The sequence below is a fragment of the Equus asinus genome, chromosome 6 (genome assembly GCF_041296235.1).
Source record: "Equus asinus isolate D_3611 breed Donkey chromosome 6, EquAss-T2T_v2, whole genome shotgun sequence".
Taxonomy (NCBI): domain Eukaryota; kingdom Metazoa; phylum Chordata; class Mammalia; order Perissodactyla; family Equidae; genus Equus; species Equus asinus.
In genome coordinates this window covers 20,497,105-20,521,928 of record NC_091795.1, presented here as the reverse complement: position 1 = coordinate 20,521,928, position 24,824 = coordinate 20,497,105, and the positions used below count along the sequence as shown (strand labels likewise).

General features: G+C 37.9%; 1 protein-coding gene across 1 annotated transcript in view; it reads right to left on the bottom strand.

Annotated features, from left to right (window-relative positions):
* Positions 1 to 24,318, bottom strand: part of ZC3H6 (zinc finger CCCH-type containing 6) — a 62,681-nt gene extending 38,363 nt beyond the window's left edge. Inside the window, exons 1-2 of the mRNA XM_014852729.3 lie at positions 23,854 to 24,318; positions 2,213 to 2,393 (exon numbers count right to left, since the gene is read on the bottom strand). Of these exons, the coding sequence (XP_014708215.2) occupies positions 2,213 to 2,393; positions 23,854 to 23,885 (213 nt within the window). The 5' untranslated portion in view covers positions 23,886 to 24,318. The remainder of the gene's footprint in view (positions 1 to 2,212; positions 2,394 to 23,853) is intronic.
* Between the last annotated feature and the right edge of the window lie 506 nt (positions 24,319 to 24,824).

The following is a 24,824-nucleotide window of genomic DNA, read 5'->3' as shown; positions in this document are numbered from 1 at the left end:
ACTTTTTCAGATATCAACATTATGACTCCTGCCTTCTTTTTCTTTGTGTTTGGCTGGTATAGCTTTACCCATTTTTTAAATCTTTCTCTGGTACATAGCTGAGAGTCGGATTTTGCATTGTTGGGGGGTATACCTTTTGGTATTTAGAAAGGTTTGTATTTTTGTTTCAACTATTTCTTTCATACTGCCTTTTTCTTAACCTTAGTCCCTGTGCTTTCTTTGCATACTATTTGTCTACTAATAGGATCAATATTGAAATTAGGCAATAACCTCTTCTACTTTCTCTCATTCATTCCTAGGATAATAAGTTGAAGTAATATCCTTTTATTCTATAGTTACAGTTAATAACTATAAGACAATCAGTAAGCTTATCCTGCTTACCTTATACTCTTCTTTTCCTGACATTTTTTAATAGTTGTAATGTTGAGATACATAATACACTGCTCCTCTTATGTCCATCATTTAGTCTTAGTTTTACAAGTAAATATTTTCGTTTATGTAGGTCACACTCACTCTCTCACCTAGTCATTTTGATTATCTGAATTTGTTCTCTAGTAGATTCTATAGGAAGGCTCATAATAACAATATTTCCTCAATTCTATTATATACAGTTTTTCTGAGGACTTTATATTTGAAGGTCAGTATTTAGCTGGATATAAAATCCTTGGCTCACATCTTATTCAAATATGTTATTCCATTATCTTCTGGCATAAAATGTTGGTATCAAAATTTTTTATATCTGATTTTCTTTTCTTAATAAGGGACTTGGTCTTTATGCCTAGATGACCAAAGGATTTTCCCCCCAAATATTATTTATGCTGTTTGATCATAGCTTATATTGTTTTCTTAATTTTTTTATCATTTTGAAATATTAGGTTAAGTTTTTCATATGTTTTGTGGGTATTCTTTCTTCTCTGAAAGAATATTATTCTCTTTTTTTATAATAATAACTTACATAAAATGTAATCATGCCCTATCTTGTTGCTCGTGTGTAAAAGGGGGCAGGGGCCAGGACAGCTTTCCTAGCTTTATTTCTCTAGGGTTACTTCTCCTGTTGTTAGCATGAAGTATTAAAAAATATGGTTACATATCTTCTGAGATATCCCACCCCTGGGCTCTTCCCCCATTTTATCTGATCATTTCTTTCCTTGGCCCTAGTATGATTGTCCTCTCAATTTAGATCCTACTCCCAGGAGTTATCTCCTCAGTGCAGGACTCTGTTTGAGAAAAGAGATCTGGGTGGATTGCATTAGGAGTTCAACAGGCCCAAACATTCCAACACCATCCAGTTTTACACACATGTGAATTGGAATAGTAAAGCCCCCTCCCAATTTCTGTTGTTGTTCTCATTTTGTTTCACAGACTTTTCTACGTTGAGTGGGGACTCTTCCAGTTGAGAAGCATACCTGTTGGCAATTTATTTTCTGGAAGTTCCTTTACCTTCCCTCTGCTTCATTATGCGCAGTTGCTGATCCTACACTGGTTTTTTTGCTATCTGTGGTTTCACCTTATCCATTTGTATTTTTGACATTTGTGGGGATAACTTATTACTTCATCTTTTTGCAGATGTTGCCAATGAGTTTTTAGTTTCACTATGCGAATTACTCTGTTTTTATGGGGGAAATTCAGGGAGTTTCAAAAACTACCCCACCACTGTTGCCAGCTTTTCCCTGAGTTCTCAGTCAGCATGTTTCCCTTCTTCCCCACGCCAAACCACATTATTCTCTATCCAGCATCCTAACGTTTTCTTAATAGCACTTGTTTTTCATTTGTTTATTGCCTCTCCCCTTCCCATTTCAATGTAATCTCTGTAGGAGCAGAGACTATTTCACTCATTAGTATAACCCCTAGCAATTAGCACAGAGACTTCCACAGCAAGCACATCATAATACATATAAATGAGTAAATAAATGAATGGATAGACAATGACAATACTGCCAATCCATATCTGTAGAGAATGAAACTTTCTTTCCTTAAGTTTGTGGCATCCTTGCATACAATCTTCCATCAATTACAAACATTTATTTTAATTTGCATTAAGTTACCTTATTTTTTAAATCTTTAAGATAATTCATATAATCTTTATTAATCACATAAATAAAAACATCTAATCCATGTTTTATAAGAAAATAGGCAATGATTTATACTAATTTTCATTATTTTATATTTCATAAAAATTTACCAAAAGAATAAAAAGTAGATTCTAACTAACCTTATGTTTCTCACGTTTTCTCCTTTTGGATTTTTTCTTCTCTCTTTCTTTCTTGTGTTTCTTCCTTGATTTTCTGTAGGCTTTCTCATTTTTCTGCTTTTCATCCTCTTTTGCTTCCTGTTCTTGTGTTTCTTCAAATGCTGCATCGTCTATTTCACCATCTTCTAATTCACCATCTTCTCTGTAGAAGACAATGAAAATTTTAATTTTCAAATGTCAATTCTAAAATGAATCTTATAGAAACATTTCCAAAAGAAAAAAAGCACATGCCAAGAATTTAAGTTATATTCATTTAGATCAGGGGTTGACAAACTTTTTCTGTAAAGGCCCGGATAGTAAATATTTTACATTTAATGGCGACATATGATTTCTGTTGCAAATTATTCTTTTTTCAACAATCCTTCAAAATGTAAAAACTATCTCAGCAGCCAAAGTCTGCCAACATCTGATTTAGATTAAGATCACTGACTCTCACCAAATAAATGAACAAATGCATGAATGCAGTGCCATCCCAAAGTACTGCAATAGTCACCATCTACTACACTACCTTTAAAAAAAGTTAAACTGACACACTTTAGGAAACAAACATTCTAACTATAGGAAGGAATTTTTAACTTAATGGCCCATAAACAGTTATAAATAGCTTTAAAATAAAAGCACTCTATATTAATTCTTATCATCAAAGTAAACTTCAGTAAGAAAAGAAATTTCAATATGTAGACAAGTAATAAAACCTGAGCTACAAAAGCAGGATAGTAAATTCCTCAACTTGAATCTGTGAAAAATATTTATAGTAAAACCATAAACTAATTCCACTTTCTAAACTAGTATCTTTGCTATTATGGAGGCTGAATCCTAGAAACAAACCTTTATATTGATTTGACATTTTTATACTTATAGAAGCCAAAATGCTTAATAGTATTTTTAAATGAAAATTCACCAACTGATCTACAAGAGAAGATAAATACATAAAATAATTTTAATATTTAATCAAGCTTCCATAAAGTTTGAAAAAATGCAAACTACTTACAAATAGTACAAGGTGGTGCAGAAAGACAAATGTCTTTGTATGATTGGAAGCAAATGAGAAACACTCAAACTATGGTGTGTGCATTTTTAAGATACTTTAAAACTACTAGGAATGTGTGATTTCCAAAATTCAAAACAGATAGTGTCACTCCTGCTAAAAATCTTCAGTGATGATATGACGTCTCAAATTTGCTTCAAAACAATCCACTGCCAAAGTAAGTAGTAGTCTCAACAAGACTGGTCATCAGTTTGTATTGCTCAAACTGTGGGATGTGTATATGAGGATTCATTCTACTATTCTCTTTATATGTGTTTGAAGTTTTCCATAACAAAAAAATGGTATCAATGATTCCCTTCTACCTGATGATGATGTCAGAACTCTTTGATATTGCCAAGAGGTCCTTTGTAATTGAGTCCCTGCTTACCCAGCTACTTTCAATTTCTCAAATCTCCAAGCCTAAAACGCTGCCTTAAAAACTCATTGCCTTGCTCCTCTAAACACCCACTCTCTCACCTCCTTCACTCGGCTAAACTGAATTTGATCTTTAGGACCCAGTTTAGATGTCACTTCCTCCAAGAGGCCTCCACTAACTATCCAGATTTAGGTGAGATCGTCCATCCTGAGCACTTCCCTGATAATTCTCATTTCTTTATCACTGCACTCTATATTATTTTCAAATAACTTCTTTATTGGTTGGTGAAAGCAGCATACATGGCTGTCTTTCACAGTTGTATCTCTAACCTCTAGCATGGTGCCCTGCTGTTAACTATGATTGAATGTATAATATCGATACCCGTTGATGTGAACAGACACATGAATACCACCCTAAACTGGCTATAAAGTCAATGTTATTTTCCCCTGGTTTCTATTATAAAATCAATGCGGTATATATCCATTTAGGCCAACTTGAAAATTTCTTGTGGGGCAGGCTTGGCATTGACTATCTTAATAAAAAAGTTCTAAATTTTTATAATACTATAAAACCTCATGGCCCAAGAAAAATGAGTGCATAGATTCACCAAAAGAAAAGCATACGAATGTTGTTAGCAGCTTTAGTCATAATAGTAAAAAACTGTAAACAACGCAAATCTCCATTGATAGGTGAATTGACAATTCTGCTTTACAGATGTAATGGAATAACACAAAGCCAAAAAAAAAAAAATTCTACTGCTCCACACAATTTGGATGAATCTTATGGACATAATTACGAGCAAAAGAAGCCAGAGACAAGAGACTATTGTTTGATTCCATTTGTATGCACTTCAAGAACAGGCAAAACTAATCAGAATACAAGTCAGAATAATGATCACCTCTTGGAGGGTTGTAACTGACAAAAAAGGGGTACTAAGGAGACTTCTATTGTGTTGAAATACTCTGTATATTGATCTTCATAGTGATTACCATATATATATATATATATATATATATATATATATGTAGAAATTCATCAAGTTGTACATTTAAGAATTGTGCACTTTACTGTCCATATACCATAATAAAATTTAAAATGCAAACAGCAACAACAAAACCTATGGGCATTCATCCTTTCTTTTACCACCTCTCCTCCAACTTGAGCTCCTTAAAGCATAAAAATTTTTTAGAGGGAGGAATGGAGAGTGATCATCAATGAGTATGGGCTACCATTTTGGATTGATGAAAATGTTCTAAAATTAAATAGTGGTAATGGTTGTGCAACTCTGTGACTATCCTAAAACCAGTGAATTGTATCCTTTAAATGGGTGAATTTTATCTCAATAAGGCTGTTATTTAAAAGAATAATAAAATAAACTTTAAAATATTTTATTTCTAGATTTAAATATCTAAATGGAAACAACTGGAGAAAATCATAATATACTATGGTATAAATTAAAGACTGAAATTGGTCAATGCCCTCACTGTCCATGATACGCTCTTATTCTGAGGTAATTATTCACTAAATCCTTCTAAGTTGATATGCTTCAACAGAGGATTCTACTTTTCTCCATTCTGATATTGTTGGCTATTAAAGTAAACCTGAACCATTCAGTCTTACCTCCACAGGTAGTTTCTGCTTTTTCTTTACACTTGCCTAAAGGCTCCTGTTACAAGCTACAGATCAGAAACTGAGTCTTCTGGAAGAAACACAAAAGCCTCAATAAAAGACTATACAAGTATTCTCGATGGATGATATCACCAAGACCTTACTCATGAATACAAACTTCCCAGGATAAGCTGGTATGATCACCACAAAAAAGACAGTTTTTGGAATGTACCAAGCGACTGTGTCAGGATGTCCAGGATCTCTTCATAGTCAAGCAGCAGACTTTATAGAAGTAGGCTGCTTATCCTAACACCAACAGAACACCACATTCCTAGACACTTGAAACTACTGCTTGTAATACTTTTCTTTTCATGGTTTTGCTCAAATTCCCCTCATCATTTCTTCCTTACCATGGATGATAACGTAGGGGAACAGCTCTGTACTGGTGCCCTGGCAACCTTGCATGTCTCCACACAAGCCCACCGGCAAGGCTCAACCACAGGCTGATGTAAGCCTTGGCAAAATGCCCTGTGATCCTCCAGAATATGCAAAGATAGGCAGTCTTGGGAGGTACCGCTACGAGGCTATTTCTCACCCACCACCCTACACTCTCCTAGTATGGCAACTGTTCCTTAGCAACAGAGTGCCCTACCAGTAACTCATGCTGCCTATGATCATCTGGCCTCTGATTTCAGTGTTATCCAGAGGGACAAGGGACACGAGGAGCTGACACCATGCTGATTTTGCATTTACTGCCTAGCTGAATCTGTCAGCATGCTTGACAGAAAATTCATTTGGGTCTAGGCTTTGCCCATGCCTACTCTGATCTTTTTCCTCAACCTACACAGTTTAGGTATGGTCCTCTTGATTAAGCCCTGGCCTAACTCCCTACCTTACACCTCCCAACTAGATATTCCCCCTCAAGGAAAATTGTGTCTAGTAACACTCGGGCCATGAAAGAGCTACCTGACATGAGTTTTCGTGATTTTATATTTATCCTATAACTGGACCTTGAACACTTAGACCCTAGATAGCTTATTTTGTTTCAGATAAAGTTTCTCTTCACAAATTACCAGTGGTAAAATCTGAATATCCGTAGCCTTCAAAGCACTTTTATCCTTATCCTTTATCCAATACCTTCTCATACCCTCTGGAATGTATTAGGCTTGCAGAAACTCAGCTTATCCCTTTGACTATCTACGGCTACAACAGCTTTTACTTGGTTTGTCTTTATTCCTCAAGCCTATCTTAGAATTTGTAAAACCTCAACCCAAATACAAATTCCTTCAGGAATGGGACTTGGTACAAATACATGGGCAAAATTATACATTTTAATTAGCCTAACATCCTCCATAGTCCTATGACAACTGTTGCAAGTTTTGTTTAACTATGTAAGTTATCTGTACCCCAGATAACTTCTTACTCACTTTTCTTACAAGTAATTCTTCCTTTGTTTTTACAACTTTATGTGGCCCGACTAATCTTTACTTCCTGAACCAATAATATGTGTACTAATATTTGCCTCATCAAAACCTAACTTGCAGGGCCAGCCCAGTGGCGGAGTGGTTAAGTACACACGCTCCGCTTTGGTGGGCTGGGGTTTGTGGGTTCAGATCCTGGGCGCGGACCTATGCACCACTCAACAAGCTGTGCTGAGGCATCGTTCTCCACACAAAATAGAGGAAGACTGGCACAGACGTTAGCTCAGGGCCAATCTTCCTCAGGGGGGAAAAATTAGCTTGCATATACAGATAACTATATGTAACAATGTAATAATTAGACAATTTTTGATATTTCCTTCCCATCTTCTTCAGGAGACCATCTTCTCTGGGAGTGTCTGAAGGGACATACATCTCCCTGGAGAGAAAACACATACTCCCTTTAATGCTAGAATCATTAGGGCTCTGGTTTCAACTATGGGGGTCATATAACTTGAAAAATCTATCAAAGATGTGTTATTAACATTGACTAAAGAGACAAATAAAGACAAATAATACTGTAAAGCTCTAGACGTACAGCAAGCTAAAGTCGTTGATCCAAGTGGTTGTGGATAACAGCACAGCCCTAGATTTCTTGCTGGCAAGCCAAGAAAAAAATATGAAATACTGCTAACACTTCCTGCTGCCCATGGAGTAATATCACAGGGAAAGCTGGACCAACTTACATTCAAACCAAAAGAAAAGACAACTGGGCTATCAAAGGTGGTCTCAGAAAGAATCTTAAGATCTGATCTCCCAGTCAAAGTGAGGGAATCTTTGGTCATCACTCCACAGTGCCTTCTAATCTCTCCTTATGATGGTCTTGGCTAACCTCACTTGTCCCACAGTCTTCTAATGCCTGGTCTCTGGAGTTATATATGGTACTGCACAACTCTTATTTCATCAGATGGTACAAAAATTTATTTTGCAACAGAAGGAAAACAAAGTGACTCTGATATCCAGTCAGGCTAAATACCAAGGCCTTTAATCAGAACTCCCACAACAATCATAACCCACAGAGTAGGAGGGGCTATTAAAATAAAATGCTGCCAAGTTCCAAGCATATGCATACAAAGTGCTAACTGTATATCCCCAAGCCTAACAGATACTTCCATTTTCCACCGCAGACCTCTTTATAAAGCAATGCCTGTGCTTTTGTGACATAAGCAGAAAAAAATCAAAAGAAAAAATTTCCAGTTCCCAAATGACCCAATCAGAACGTAATACCTAGAATTCCTCCCAATGTGTAATAAACTTATTTTCCTCTTTATCCCTCCCTTTTTCAGGGTAGAGGGATAAACTGAACTTGTTTCATACCCAGCAAGGAGATTAAATTAGCTTTAAAAGAAAAGGGAAAAAATCCAAACTCTAGTGGAGTTTTATTATTCCTTGAAAGCTATTTACAGAGACTTTGGTTGAACAAACTGTAAAATACATAAATAAATCACAGTTAAAATTCTAAAGATTAATATGAAGCTACGACTGAGATTAGTTTACACAGGGGTGTGCCAGAAACCCCTAATTTTCAAATGCGAGCTGCAAATTTGGCTCTCAGCTTCAGGAAAAAAAGATTAGGTATAAAACAACAGTGCTTCCAAGACAAAAACAGACCAGGTGCTCAGGAGAAGCACAATTTTTTCAGGGAGTGAGATCAGAGAGAAATTTCTCCTCTTAGTTCTTATAAAGACAATATTATTTGATACAATGCACAGTACTTGATACAATGAACACTACTCTCAAGAGTGTCCACACAACCAATACAAGAGTTTATCACTTACAGCATACTCCAATTTGAACCAAGGGCATGCTGCCAAAATCCAGGAGAAAGATTACATGAGGAAACAAAGTAACATTGTCAAGTAAGGCAAAATAAAATTGTAACAAAGTAACAAATGTCTGATGTTCTGATTTAATCCAGGGACAAAATCTACAACATCTAAAGCAGTGATTCTTAAAAACGCTATGTATATCCAAAGTTAGTCCTCCCAAACAAACAAACAAACAAACAAAAAAGCCATTCATTCATTTAAATACATTTATTCACCACCTTCTAAGAAGTGGGGATACAAAGGTAAACAAGAAAGAGACATGGTTTCTTCTCTCACGAAGTTTTCAATCTAGAGGTGGGGGTGAAAGACATCAATCAAACGGTCAAAGAAATAAATATAAAATAACAACCATACAAGTATTTATTTAAAGGAAGTAAACAGTGGTATGAGTGCATACAATAAGGGGAAGTCTGGAAGGCTTTCCCTGAGGAAGTCATGAATGAACTGAGATAAGGAGTTAGCCTGAGAGAGAAGGGGTGGAGGAGGGAGCTCTGGCAGACAGAGAAAATAGGATGAGCAAAATTTCTGTGTAGAAAAACTGAGACAGCAAACGAGACAAGGTCAACGTCATTGGATCCTAAAGAAAAAGGAGGAAGCTCGTTCAAAATTAGGCCGGAGTGATGGGTAGTACTATACCATGCAGAGTTGACCATGATTGGAGTTCATCCTAAGAGAAATGAGAAAGCACTGAAGTGTTTCCAGGAAAGGACACAATGTAATTAGATCTCCATTCTGAAAGATAACTTTGAGAGTGAAAAACAGATTTAGAGGGAAAACAAAACAGATGCATGGAAAGCAGGATGCCACTGCAATAATCCAGCAAGAGTCCGAAAGAAGAATGGAACATATATGGAGATTCTGATACTAGATGCTCCCCACTTAAACAAAGACACTGCCACTGATGAGGAACGTTTTTTCTCTAACAATGTTGAGGTCAAAAAAATTAGTTGAAAACTACTAATATTCAAAAATGAATAGACTTATCCTTCAGGCAGCCCTTCATGAATCTTAGAAACATACCAATGATTTATACCTTTAAAATGTCACTTCACTATGCTGAGGCCATTCCTTTGAATAGGGTCAAGATTCTCCTTAAAAATAGTAAGGATATGAATAAATAACGTTTTAACCTTCTATACCATAGCAGCACATGATGCCAATCATTTCAGCCTCAAAGCTTTCACATAGAGGGGGGCCGGCCCAGTGGCGCAGCGGTTAAGTTCGCACGTTCCACTTCGGCGGCCCAGGGTTCACCAGCTTGGATCCCGGGTGCGGACATGGCACCGCTTGGCAAGCCACACTGTGGTAGGCATCCCACATATAAAGCAGAGGAAGATTGGCACGGATGTTACCTCAGGGCCAGTCTTCCTCAGCAAAAAGAGGAGGATTGGCAGCAGATGTTAGCTCAGGGCTAATCTTCCTCAAAAAAAAAAAAAATTTGGTATAGAGTACACCATAAAGTTATTAAAAGACCTTCTGAACAAAGAAAAGGAGTCTTTAGAGGGAGATTTATGTTCTTATTCAAATACATTTTCAGGAAATAATAATGGCTAAAAACAAATGAGCTATATATTCAACTAAAGAACCTGAAAATTGGCAAATCCAAAAGAACAAAAGAATAAAAATAATAAATATAAGGACAGAAATCAACAAAATAGAAAACAAAAACAACAGAGAATATAAACAAAAGTACAGGCTATTTTTTTAAAAAAGCATTGTCATTCACCATTTACTATAGTGCCAGTTTGTCTTAGGAGTCCTGCAATCATTCAAATCTAGATATGGACAAACAGAAAATGCAAATGATTCCATTTTAGCTATACTTTTTTTAACAGAGTAAGTTAATCTGTTGTTTTCCCTATAGAGGCCACATTACTGCCTGAAACTGAATTTAAAATTACGAAGCCTTCAGAGGATTATGGATACATGACTTCAACCGTTAATTTAAAAATAATTCTCAGCAACTTTTAGTCTATATTTTTGTATTTATCTAATTCTTTCACTATTTAAATGTCTTCAATTCTAGCTAATGTGTTCATGATAAAGTAACAATAATTCTGAAGTAAAATAACATCTTGATTTAAATTTGTAGTAAAAAAAAAAACCTAGTATAATAATTAACAATTATTGAGCACTTACTACACTGCCAGACATGTTGGATCAGTTCATTTCATCTTGATGTTAACTCTATGAAATGCTATTATTATCTCCATGAAACAGGTGAAAAAAGGGGACAAAGAGCTTAACTAACTCTGCTAGTAGATGACAGAGCTAGAGTCCAAAGCCAGGCAGTCTGATTGCCAGGACCACAGCTCTTAATCTTGTTGCTGTAATAGCTACACATGTGTTTGGTCTTAGAAGGAATCCGCAAATAGCCAAACTACTTAATAGTGTTAGCTGACGTAAAGAAGATTAAGAACCTCACCAACTCATGGATAGGATATGGGGGAGTTTACTGTAAAATGCTTTCAACATTTTTGTATGTGTGAAATTTTTCATAATAAAAAGTTGAGAAAAAGAAACTTCATCAACACACCATTTAGTTAGTGTTTTAAGAGATGATACAGAGAAACTGTTAAGGTCTAAAAGTTGCATTTCTAACATGCAAAAGTAAATATGAGTTACTTGAACTCCACAGGAGTTATTTTAACGTTTGTCAGGAAACATAGCTGTCAGGCTAGGCCAGCTGAACCTATAATATGGGACTTGGTATTACGAGATGCTATGGGGTTTTCTTTTTATTGAACAATATTTTTTTAAGTGCTCAAAGGAAATTAGTCCAAACTTTCTATTGTACAGATTTTTAAAAGCACAGAGAGTTAAAAAGATCTAATCATGCATAGCTGGACAATGGGTCTCCCGTTTCATTTCAGGGTTGCAGACAAGTCCATAAAGAGCAGTGCAGTTTAGGTAACAGTCTACTAGGTGAGCCTCCACATCAAAGCAGAAGGGGGAGAGAAAAGAGGAATGCTGGAAGAAAGGAAAACTGCTATGTTATTACTAAGGTTTACTGTTCAATTAAAACAAAAAGGGGCTAAGCACTAACACCCAGAATAGAGACTGGAATACTACTGAGGTAGCTGGCTGCCAGAACAGCAATTTTCACCTGTAGTTAAAGAGGAACCAAGCCAAAAACAAACAAAAAAACCTCTTATTTAATGAGGGTGCAGGGTTCTGACAAAGCGAGGTGACCTGAATCTGAAAATCAAAGTAAGAGTGTTAACAAGAACGATGATCAACAACAGAAGATTTCTTAAAAGGATTATTTAATGCTTTAAACTTGTGGCATGTTAAAACTGGTTACTTAAAAAGACATCACTGTAGGGGAGAAGAACAAAAGCTTTAGAACCAGTAAGCACTGGGTTCAAATTCTGCTTCCCGGTCATAGACTACCTATATAAACTTGTACAAATTATATCACCCCTAATATTCAGTTTCCTCACCTACAAAATGGGATTAATCAATATACCATCACAGAGCTGTTTAAGGATTAAGGTACATAAAGTTAGGTAATTGCTTAGCACCGTACCTAGTAGATAGCGCTCAACTAAAGATTCCTTTCCTCCTGTGATTTACCTGAAACATACGTATTTGAATAGAATGAGTGTGACAGACTACAGGTACTTTCACAGAAATTAGGAAAGGTTATAAATCCAAGGCGCATGGATTCCAAGGAAATTTCTCTATTTTCCTTCAGAGAATAACAATGAAAAACTATCTGAAACAAGTGAAAGCAGAAAAGAAGGTGGGGTAGACCAAGTGAGAGTTTGTTCCTGTGGGTATTTCTACTTTATCCTATCATTAAGCACCACCTAGCAACAGTCTGTGAGAAAGTCTCCCATACTTCCAAAGTCGCACAACGAAACACAAGATAGAGTATAATACCTACAGTTCATAGTGATTATAGTGACAATAGACGTCCATGACGATCCAGGGTAACTAAGAAAAGGATAAATTAGCAACAAGTCTACTTGGTCAGACAGGAAGGCATGCCATGTATTTCATTTACAGAGTTCCTTTGCAAATATTTACAATAGTTTCTGATAATAAAATATCTATTAATGCGTAATTCCCTGCCCTTATCCAAGACCAGATAGAAGAGAGAATTGCTGTATATTAATCTAAGAAATTAAGAATTTTTAAACATATTCTTAAACTTGTATGTTTTTACCATCATGAAGGAAAACCATACCATTCCTCACACAGCCTTTGTGCCATAAGCAGACAAACAGACATTACACGAATAAAACAAAACTGTGAATTAGCTTGCCACAGTTTTTGGGGGGACTATATTTTAAAAATTATTCTTTTTTATATTTCATTTACTATCTTGGGTATCTCATGAAGCTAAAATTTGTTTACTTTCATTCCCTTTCAATTTATCCTCTTGATTTAGGCTCTCCAGTGTAGGTTGGAGAAGCTAGGAATTCAACAGAAACAAATCTCAGCAAATAAACTATCCTCAGAATTTGAAAGCCAAAAAATAATATTCTAGGTATCATGATATCAAAACAAAAGTTGAAAAAGTCTTGTTAGGGGAATCTACAACAAACCAGATGAAATTGCCTGTGACCAAAAACGATACTTCTGTAAGAGTCTAATATCCCAAATTAACTGGTACCAGATTACCTATGATATGAGGTACACGGGCTCTAGGATTTGGAGTCGTTTTTTAAAAAGATATTCCAAAATTAGGCTTTGGCTTAAGTACACTGCTAAAATATGTTTCTCCATTCTGCCTCTGCCTACTTGGAGTCATTTCTGATATCCGTGAATGTGACATGAGCAGGGATTACATGATCATTAGGTAGTAGTATATCTAATCAGTGTAACAAGATCACAGAAAGCCATGTCATTTGGATTTACTATTAGTATCTGAATATTCATTTTCCAAGTTAAGATGGTGTTTTAGATAAAACTTAGAATGAGAATCTCCGTGTGCGCTTTATATATTTAAATTTTATCAACTAGATGAAGTACAAATGTACATTAATGCAAGGGCAAAATGTTGCAATTAATGATGATTACGAAAACTATTTTATGTACAAAAGAAATTAACAATTTTCAAATAGACAAGTAGAAAAATAGAGTAATAATGTTGAGAGACTGAGTTAGGAGTTAGCTAATGACTTTAGGAATAATATATCCTTTCTGAGCTGACAAATGATTATAAAAATTTAAATAAGAGGGCCAGTCCCATGGCTGAGTGGTTCAGTTCGTGCACTCTACTTCAGCAGCCCAGGGTTTCACTGGTTCAGATCCTGGGCGTGGACATGGCACCGCTAGTCAGGCCACACTGAGGCAGCATCCCACAGGCCACAACTAGAAGGACCCACAACTAAAATATACAACTATGTACTGCAGGGACTTAGGGAGAAAAAGCAGGGAAAAAAAAAGATTGGCAACAGTTGTTAGCTCAGGTGCCAATCTTTAAAAAAAATTAAATGAAATATAGAAAGCAGAATAATAGAAATTATATGTCATAATTCTAATTTTATTCAATTTGGCATACTACTACTCAGAACATTAAACAAAATAACTTCTAAAGATATTTTTAATTTTAATTATTTAATTGCATGAATCTTTCAAGAAAAAATCTTATTTGAAAATTCACATCTTTTGCGAATGAATTAAAAACAGAATGTTAACTTTGCTACCTCAAAATTTCACAAGGAGAAAAAACTCCAAAGTTATGTGCAACATAATCAATTATCTTTGCTCCAGATATTCAAAAAAATATTTAAAAAGAAAAAGCTTACAGGAAAAAAATTTCCTCCAACAATCGTGTATTTCACTAATCTCAGTTGAAAGCAACCCTCCATTCAGTAGCTATAATGTGCATCACAGCAATCACAGGAGTAATCTAGCAATAGGCAGTGCTGAGAAAACATTACGGCAGTGTAACATATTTTTAAAATTAGATCAGTAAAATTTCTAATAATAAATTGTAATAATTTGAGGGATAATAATTCAGACATTCACATATTCCAGAAGTTTAATCTATGATGATGATATTGGCTTTAGTCCCAGCTTTGGTGAAATACTGATTTTCACACTTGGACATGTGGCATTTAGGGAAAAAAACGTATACTTGGTACAATATACATACACACAGCCAAAATATGTAGGTATTTCTTACATAAATGCATTGTTCGCTTCTATTTTCATTTGCTTACACAAAATATAATTTTAAAATAGACTCCTATGTATGGTTAAAACTTGTATACAGTAGAAGAATTCTTGTTTTCTATAGCTAAAAATCTGCAGATCTAAGTTAGCTAGATTTAATTGATTTTATATTCTCTTAAAATATAATGTGAAAAAAATCAATATTCTTTGTAAATTCAACTTTTAATTCTTAAGATTTAGAAAAATCCTTTGTCATATAAGATGAACTTCTAACAACCTAGGATGAAATTGCTTGTGACCTAGTAATACCTAAAAAAAAAAAACCAACTCTTTTAAGTGTCCAATATCCCAATCCAGCATGAGATACCAGATTTACTGTCACTATGAGGCAATGGAGGCAATGGAAAGACTATACTGAAACTAAATGCCATAAGACACAGATTGTGGGTCTCACTCAGCTGCTTAGCCACCTTAGACAAGTTATTGATCCTCTAAGTCTGTTTTTTAAACTATAAAATGAAGATCTTAACATCTGTTCTGTCTATAGAGACCAAATAAACTACACTAAGTGACTTATAAACAGCAATATATGTATTAAGCATCATGAGTTCTAAATCTAGGTTCTTTATTTTTTACCACTTTTATAAATAGATTGTTATTGATTTTTATATGGTTTTATGTTATAATTATTAACTTAGGACGATTAACTTAGGACTTCCTATAAAAGCTCTCTGGGACTTCTTTGGTCATTTATTTGCCATTCAAGAATGTGAGTATGATTTCTGAAAGTCTAAGTACTAAAACAGTTTGTTTGAAGTATTAATGTTAAATCATGAACTCACATTTAAAAGAAAAGCAAAGCAAAAGAAAACAAATATAAAATCATTTTACAATAAGGATTGCTCTTTGTCAAGAGTAACAATAGGGGCCGGCTCCGTGGCCGAGTGATTAAGTCCACGCGCTCCGCTGCAGCGGCCCAGGGTTCGGATCCTGGGCGCGGACATGGCACCGCTCGTCAGGCCACGTTGAGGCAGCGTCCCACGTCCCACACCTAGAAGGACATGCAACTAAGATATACAACCGTGTATGGGGGGGGGGGGGTTTGGGGAGATAAAGCAGAAAAAAAAAAAAAGAGTAATAATAACCTGCTGAAAATGCTTTTGCTAAAGTATTGGATAATGACTACTGTCTGGGTTGGTACATGGCAACAGCAGTCAAGTAACATCTACCAGGACCCAAATACCTCAAAAAAGCTATTGGAAATAAGAATGCCCTCAGAAAGTTTTAACCATAAAACCAAAACAACATGAAGCAGAACAGAGATTAGGAAGCCAGACACACAGGATCAAGTAAAAGATGAGTAACTAAATTTAAGACATTAACATGCATTGAAAAGAAATGTTTCTATCAGAAAGAGGGGTTGGTTAGCCATGGAAGTGATGAAAAACGAGGGGTGGAAAGACAAATGTGGGCAGTGCTCATGTAAGCACTGCCCAGGAGAGAGGATATCCTGTAAGGCAGATGCTTGGCAGATGTATTACAGAGACGAAAATATCACTTTATCAGAGCCTGATGCCACTTAAAATTCTAGTCATTTATAATCAAATCCCTTGTTCTAATCCCATGCTCTTGTTTATTAGGTAACTTTTGGCAATTTGGTTTCCCATGTAGCATTCTACAGGGAGAGAATACTCCCTGATACAAACAATTAATCTTCGTTTTACATGACTAAATTGGCATTCTGACGTATACACACATACACACACACACACACACACACACACATTCTCTTGTGATGGGATGTCTGTCCTTTGGATAAAAGTGTGGGCTTTGGAATCAGATTACTTGAGTTACCACTGATTTGCTCTGTGATCTTGGGAAATTTATCAATCTCAGCGTCTGTTTCCTCATTTGTAAAAAGGGGAAGTTGTGAAAATTAAATGAAATAATTCGTGTAAAGCACTTAAAGCAGAATCTGTCATACAGTAAGCACCAAATAAATGTTAGTCATTGTTATTATTTTTGAGCATGAATTAACATCCCCAAGTCTGATCAGCACTGAGACTGATCAGTTTCTGAATCTGAAAAACTAAAGCGAGGCCACTGTGTTGAACAACTTCAGGGGGCATGTATGCACAAAAGAGTATTCTGGGAGCCCTAGACTGGAAGCTTGACCTGCTAAATTCAAGGTCACCCAGTTTTGTGGGGTTTTTTTGGTAGCCAGATTGCCAGTCTGTCCAGGTGAAAACCTGACTTCACTGTATAACAAGGGGCCACAGACTCAAATGCCCAAGTCGTCAGGCAGGTGAATGAGTGAAGCAGACATCAGGTGCTGAGTTTGCAAAGAAAGTATGAGTGATAGGACTGTGGAGCGTGGAAAACATAAGTCAAGCCTAATGGTATTCAAACACAAATATTTTTAAACACCTTGTCAGGCAAACAACAATGTGGGCAGATTTTAGGCCTGAAGGCTACCATTTTGCAAATGAGGAAACAAGACACTAACAGATTGATAAATTTCCCAAGCACTTGTTAATTCAAGTTTTTAAATGTCCTAATTTAGTATATATCCTGTGGCCAATTTTCAACCCTTACTTCCTTTACCTGCTCTGTGATCATCCCTTTCTTGAAACTTCCTCCTCCCTTGGCTTCTAGAAAACTTCTGTCTTCTTGGTGGTCTACTACACTCATACCTGAGTGATCTCATCATTTCAACGAACATCTCTGCTAAAAATTCCCAAGTCTTTATCTCCAGCTCTATCAACTCTAAGAAATATCTCATAAATTTTGCCTTTTGTCTCGTTTCTCATTGCCAAGATCCTCAATTTCTAGACTTACAGTAGCTTGACTCATTCCTTTCTTCCATGCGCCACATCCATCCATCAGCAAATCCTATTGGTTCTACCTCCAAATCATATTCAAAATCCAACCATTTCCACCTCCCTAGCCAAACCATCATCACCTCTCACTTAGATTTCTACAGCTTCCTTTTCACCATTCTTTTACAACAGCAAGACCCTGCCCCACTCTGTTCAAATCCTCCAGTGGCTCCCAGACCATTCAGAGTGAAACCCAAGTTCCCTACAATGGCTTACAAGGCCCTACACAATCCCCTGTTGCCCATCTAACTTCATCTCTTACTACTCTCCCCCTTGCATTCTTTTCTCTAGCCACTCTCTTCTCTTGTTTTTCCTTTAATTGCTCTAGGCTCATTCCTGGCTCTAGGCTTTTTACCTCCATGGTTACCTTTATCTAGAACGCTCTTCCCCCAAGATGTACTGGGTCTGGATTGTCATCTCATTTCAGGGCTTTGTTCAAATGTAACTTTTTCAGTAAGTGCTTCCAGAAACCCTATTTAAAACAGAAATACCCTCCACACACCCATAGGATGCCCCATCTCCCTTTCTACTTTATCATCATCTAACACATTTGTTTTTCATATTTATCACCTCTCCCTCCAAAGAAAATATAACCTCCAGTAGCTAAATGATTTTTTTCTTTACTACTGTTTTCCCCGAATTCAATACTAGGTGCTTAATATTTAATGAAAATCATTGAAAACTCCCTAACTTGTCTTCCTTCTACTGATCTCTCTTTCTGTAGTCCCCTTCCTCCTAGCCCCAAGTATCATGCCAAAAAACACACCTGATCATTCTCCTGCTTAAAAACTTCCATCAAATTTTTATATCCTTTAGGGTCCGACCCCTAATTCATTTAAGCCTTTTCCTCATTCTCCAAAATATGTTGTACACTCTTCACATACTAATACTTTTATCATCCCTGTACCTACCATGCCATCTCATTTCTTCATGCTTTTCATATTATTCTGCCTTTGCTTGGCTAAACTTAGTCATCCTCCAGACCTAGCTATTACATGATGCTTCCCTGAAGCTCCCATCTGCGCCACCACTGAATTCACTTTATACTTCCATTATAACACTGATGCTGTAACTATGTATTTACCAATCTGTTTTTCCTACTAGATTCTAAGATCCTGGTGAGCAAGTTTAGCGATATTCTCTTCAGATTTGCTTCCCCAGTGCTTAATACTATAATTGGCACAGAAAAGTCTGTTGAACGAAAATGTAATGAACAAAACTTAAAAGTGAATGAGGGGTCGGCCCCGTGGCCGAGTGGTTAAGTTTGCACTCCACTTCGGCAGCCCAGGGTTCTGCCGGTTCAGATCCTGGGCACAGACATGGCACTGCTCATTAGGCCACACTGAGGCGGCGTCCCACATGCCACAAATAGAAGGACCCACAACTAAAATACACAACTATGTACTGGGGGGATCTGAGGAGAAATTAAGCAGGAAAAAAAAAGTGAATGAAATAATTTGTTTATGAGAGGCTGGGAAAAGAAAAATATCTTCCTAAGAGTCAAAGTGCTTTCCAACATCAAACCCGAACATGATGTTTAACTTGAGTTTTTTACATTTGCTAAAGAAAAACTCACTTTGATAGTTTTAACAATAAATTAGTAGATTCAGGAATCCAAAATAAATTAATGACAGAGTTTGGAAGATTTGGAGTTCTGGAGATTATTTGCACAACAATGCAAATGTAGTTACTACTGAACTGTACACTTAAAAATGGTTAAGACAGTAAATTTTACATGTATTTTACTACAATTAAAAATAAAATTAATAAATTAATGGCCTAGTGAGGGAAGGCATTTACTCCAGCAATAATAATTTACGAACCAGATATTGTGCAGAGCATCAAGTAAACTTTGATGTGAGAAAAGGCATCTGCAATTTTTAAAATTAAAATTACTGACTTATTAAAACAGGAGGGGAGATTGAATATCATCTAGTTCAACTACGTTATTTCACAAATAAGAAAAATGATGGAAAAGAAATTTAACCAAGTTAAAGGAAAAAACCAGGATCAGAACCCAGATTTTACTCAGAATGCAGGGCTCTCTTAAATGTAGCACATTACAATCCAAACAATTCAAGAAGTAAGGGCTAGAACTTATTGAATTGCTTCCCTGTGCAAATTTAATGAAGAGTGAAAATAATACCGCGGTAGGAGTCTGCATACCTGGGTTCTTATCCAGCCTCTATCTGCAGGATCTCAGACAAACTGCTCAACACTGTAGTACTATACTACCTCATGGGGCTAACAGAATCAAACGAAAGCTCTGTTACAAATGGAAAGCGTCATCATCTTCTCCATCCTCATTCCTTCGGATTCTCCAGTGTAATCTCTTAGCTATGTTTCAATCATTATGTGGGAGGGGTGGAGAGGGAGGGGGGAAACATAAACTGCTACATTTCTCACTAGCTGGAATTTTGTCGTTCTTGTTTTACCTAAGGAAGGAAAGTATGAAGAGGAGGGAAAGAAGGTGGGAAGATTGTTCATAATGAGCAAAGAATAACCTCCTCCTAAAAGAAATATCCATACCTCCTATCAATTAAAGATTTTAAGAACCACAAACTCATAGATTGTTCATGTTGAAATTATCTTTTTTCCCAGTGTGGGCCCTTAAACTTTTTACCTTTAGCATATATCAGAAAATTGTGTAATACTTACTTGGGTATATATTTATCTTTCCTACTCTACTGCATGTGTCCAAAGCAAGGACTCATATTATTTAGCCTTTACAAGTTGCTTGTGAATTATTTTAATTGGGTCAACACCCAGCTGAAATATAAAGCTGAGTGGCTGAAGTCACGCCTATGCAAACTGGATGAAAGGGAAGAATGAATGAAAAAAGAGAGACAAGAATTATATCTCCCTTTGACTTGCCCAACTCCTACTCCAGCTCCATTATTTATTTCTAAAAACCTATGCAGAAGTCCTCTACTAACATTCTACATATCCACAAGTTTATTTATAGATATTTTTATATTAATAAAACTTTATAAAAATACAATGTTTTCACCTCAGGCATGAAAATATTTAAAGGAAGGTACACCAAAGGAGTATTTTTTAAAAAGCTAATTCATTTGGCAAACAAATCTTATGCAAAACATTCACCATTTAAAACAATTTTAATTTAAAGCAAGAAACAATTTTTTTAAAGGAGAAAAAAACTGTTCATTCTATGAATTTCCATTTCCATTTAGAATCTCATTCTCACGTAAAGTATAATAATAATTTTAAATTTGTATAACCAAAGCAGTTGTAAATAAAAATCATAGATTTAACTTTTTTCTACACTCATAATTAATTTTCAAAAATGTCATAAAAAGAATATCCTTGAGACAGTGCCTAGCTCCAAATACCAGAATTCATCTTCTCCACCTGATTCACAGAAACATTTTTTTTCTTTTGAGGAAGATCAGCTCTGTGCTAACATCTGCTGCCAATCCTCCTCTTTTTGCTGAGGAAGACTGGCCCTGAGCTAACATCCATGCCCATCTTCCTCTACTTTATATGTGGGATGCCTGCCATAGCATGGCTTGCCAAGTGGTGCCATGTCCACACCCAGGATCTGAACTGGCGAACCCTGAGCCGCCGAAGCAGAACGTGCACACTTAACTGCTCCACCACCAGCTGGCTCGATTCACAGAAACTTTTATTACAGTATAAAACAACTATAATATGGAAGCACAGAGTATCTGGGGATTCCACAAATTAGTCTCTATTTTTTGTGAGCAAGATTTGCCCTGAGCTAACATCCGTTGCCAATCCTCCTTTTTTTTCCCCCTTTGCTAGAGGAAGATTAGCCCTGAGCTAACCTCTGCACCAATCTTCCCCTACTTTGCACGTGGGATGCCTCCACAGCATGGCCAAGGAGTGGAGTAGGTCTGCACCAAGATCTGAACCCGTGAACCCCCAGCTGCCAAAGAGGAGCACAGAGAACTTTAACCACCCAGCCACAGGGCTGGCCCCCCACATATTAGTCCACTTCTTCCTGAATTTCTTAAGAATCACCCAGAACCTATTAAAAATACAGATTATCACAACCCACTCCTAGAGACTCTGAATTCAGTTGCTCTCGGCAGGAGAAAAATCTTTATTCCTCAAAGTGACTCTGATGATTAGCTAAGACTGGGAAACACTGATCTAGTATAGTGGTTCTCGATTTGGCACATATTAGAATTACCTGAGGAGCTTGTAAAATTCTTAAAAGCCAGGGTGATGCTTAGACCAATGGAAATGATACCAACACTTTTTTTAAAACTCCCCAGAGAAGGCTGAGAACCACTGATCTTGCAGAACTTGAGAACTTCTCATAGAACCCTCTTAGGAATTAAGAAACTAGGCTTGCTCAAGTTCACAAAGCTAAGTGGTAGCTAAAAACCAGCTGAGCTGGAGCGAGAACCACTTCTCCTGACTCCTAGTTCACTTTGTTTTTTGGCATACTTTGGGGTTTTTTTGTTTTTTTATGTAGGTTGACAAAAAAAGTGTCAAAAAGATAAACCATCTCTTTTTGCTCAGAATAATACTGCGACTTAACAATTGCATATACGTTAAAATGAAGCTAGCCTTTCTGTTTCACAAAACACTAGAAAGTATTATTTCCTTAGTCCTAATATAAAACCAGAAAGGCTAAATATCACTACTATTTAAGCTTTAGTTCCTACTACTAAGCTGTTAATATATATTACACAGAATTCTATAAATTTTTCTTAACTTCTAATTATTTTAAAATTTCAAATTCTTGTTAAAGTCTGGCATCCCAATTCCTTACTAGCAAAATTATTTTAATACCTGAACTTGGCCACATGGTTTCTTCCTTAGGCAGAATACATAATGCTACATGTTGAAGTTGCTCTGTGAACTAACAGAACAGATTTCCTTCTTCCATACAAAAGAATGAAGTTCAGACTGCATTAGCAAAACCCCGTTGTGTTAGTCTGTCCACAGATATTCAGAGTGGGAAACTTCTCTGGCTATTAGTTACCACATTCCAAGAATTTTCTCATTTTAATAACAAGATAATGTTCAAAAAAATCATGAAGAATGTGTCAAATGCAAGCTTACATACCCATAATTTTTAAGAGTGCTTTTTACTTTCCAAAAATTACACGTTTAATTGACTTGCCTTCCGGCCATCTACTTTTATTATTACAATGCCAAAGTTGTTGAAATATTTTTATCCCTCTCAAGGTTACCAGATACACAGACATTTCAAATTTCAGTAATGCTGGTGATGTCTGCTTCTGGGTTAAAAAAAAAAAAAGTGCTTGGGACGCTCCACCAAAAGCAGATCACATCACTCCACCTTCAGCAACTTGTACACAGTCCGAACTACTGTACGATGCAGACTTCTGATTCCTTCTAGTCACAAAGGAGCAACTGCCAGGTTCTCGATTTTTAAATATTCTAAATGAGAATCAGGTGCAATGGATACGGTTCCGGTTATTTTAATTAATCAAAGCCATCCCTCTTTTTTTAAATGATGAAGACAGACATCAATGTAAATTTAAAAACCTAACCAAAACTCCACTATGCTATTTGCGCTATTTAAAATATGTAAATACCCCAAACTATTAAATGGAACCAACAAAGTGCCTGTTAGGGCAAATCAAAAATTTAAAAATCAGAATCTGTTAAACGTTCAAACGATATCTAGTATTTAGAAAACCTGGCTAGACTGAATCATCCACGGAGTTCTTACTTTAGGAGAAAACTGCGCTACACTAAGCTTTGCAAAGCCTAAGCATTTTGTGTTAACACTGAAACTTGCCATTTCTAATTGGGGGTTGCTTAAAAATTTCTTTAAAAAAAACAAAAAAAATCAAAACTAAACATGTTTATTTTTAAGAGTGCGCTAGGGTAGGAGGCAGATAAAACACCGGTTATTAAAAATACTTGGCGGGTCCCGTCGGGCAGCGGACGCCGGAGCCCGGAGAGGGAGGCGCGCCCCGCCCGCCCGCTCGCCCGGCGGGACCGCAGCCCCGAGCCGCACGCGGCAGCGCCCGGCGCCGGCGGAGCCCGCCCGGGGGCGGGGGGCTCGCACGTGCCGGCCGGGGGCGGGGCGGGCCGTCCGGAGCGGCCCCCGGCGCGGGGAGGCGGGCGCGGCCGGGCCGGCCTCCCCCGCGGCCGCCAGCCAGGCCTTCAGAAGGGCGCACGTCACGGAACGGATGGCGCCACACCGCGCCGCGGAAGTCATGCAGGAGGCGCGCGGCCCCGGCCCGCTCCCGCCGCCCCAGCCCCTCCTCTCAGCCGACAGAAAGACAGACAAGAAGGGTTCCCGACCTGTCGTGCCCTGCATGTTCACAGTCTGTCATGTTTGGTCAAGAACGGGGCGGGGCTGGAGGGCAGGTCTGCGAGGCCGGCGGCGGCGGGGCGCGGGGAGGCCCCCTGCGCCGCCTGCGGGCACCTGCTCCCGGCCGCCGCCGAGAGGTGACGAAGTGGGAAAAACTCACGGTTACTAGTGAGCGACACAGACACAGACTTTCCAGTCTATTAACAACCACGCCAGAGAGGTGGGGCTCTAACTGCACACACTGGGCAACGGCCCCGCGCTGCCGGCGCTGCCGCTTTAGTCTCTATTCGCCGCCGGTGGCTGAGGCTTGGGAGCGGCCGGGCGGGCGGCGTGCAGCGACGCGGGGATTTGGACAGTGGCCGTAACGGTGATTTCTCCTCACCAACATGGCGGCACCCGAGACAGGCGGCTCGATAAAATGGCGCCGGCCGCAACACCTAGCCCGGGACTAAAGGGCAGAAGAGATTCCTCCGCGAGCCCCGGCCCTTGCCCAGCCCGCCGCGGCCGAGCGCGTTGGCTATTGGAGGACACGGCACGTCAATCACCTTCAGGGGCGGGTCTCCAGCCTTCTCTGTGAAGCGGCGGAGGCGGCAGCCTGATGGCGGGGACGGGCGGCGCTTGGGCTGGTTCGAGGCGGGGGAGGTGGCCCGCGCGACCCGGGCCGTCCGCCCACCTGGTCCGCGGTCCCTGCGAGGCGCTGCCGCCCAAAGGCTGAGTAGTTCCACGTGCACCCTAGCTGACGGTCCCGCAAAGCCATTAGCAGAGATGGGGCAATAAAGAACACGCGGTTCTTGAGCCTTCTATGTTTTAAAAAAAACCGTCGTTGTTTAAATAATGGGGAAATGTACTTTCTCATTCAAGGTTGCAGCGGTTCTCTTTTTGTGATGTTTAGTGCTCAGAATCGCCTTTTGAGTGAAATAGCTGACATGTAACTTCTGATTTAATGCTAAATTTACCTACC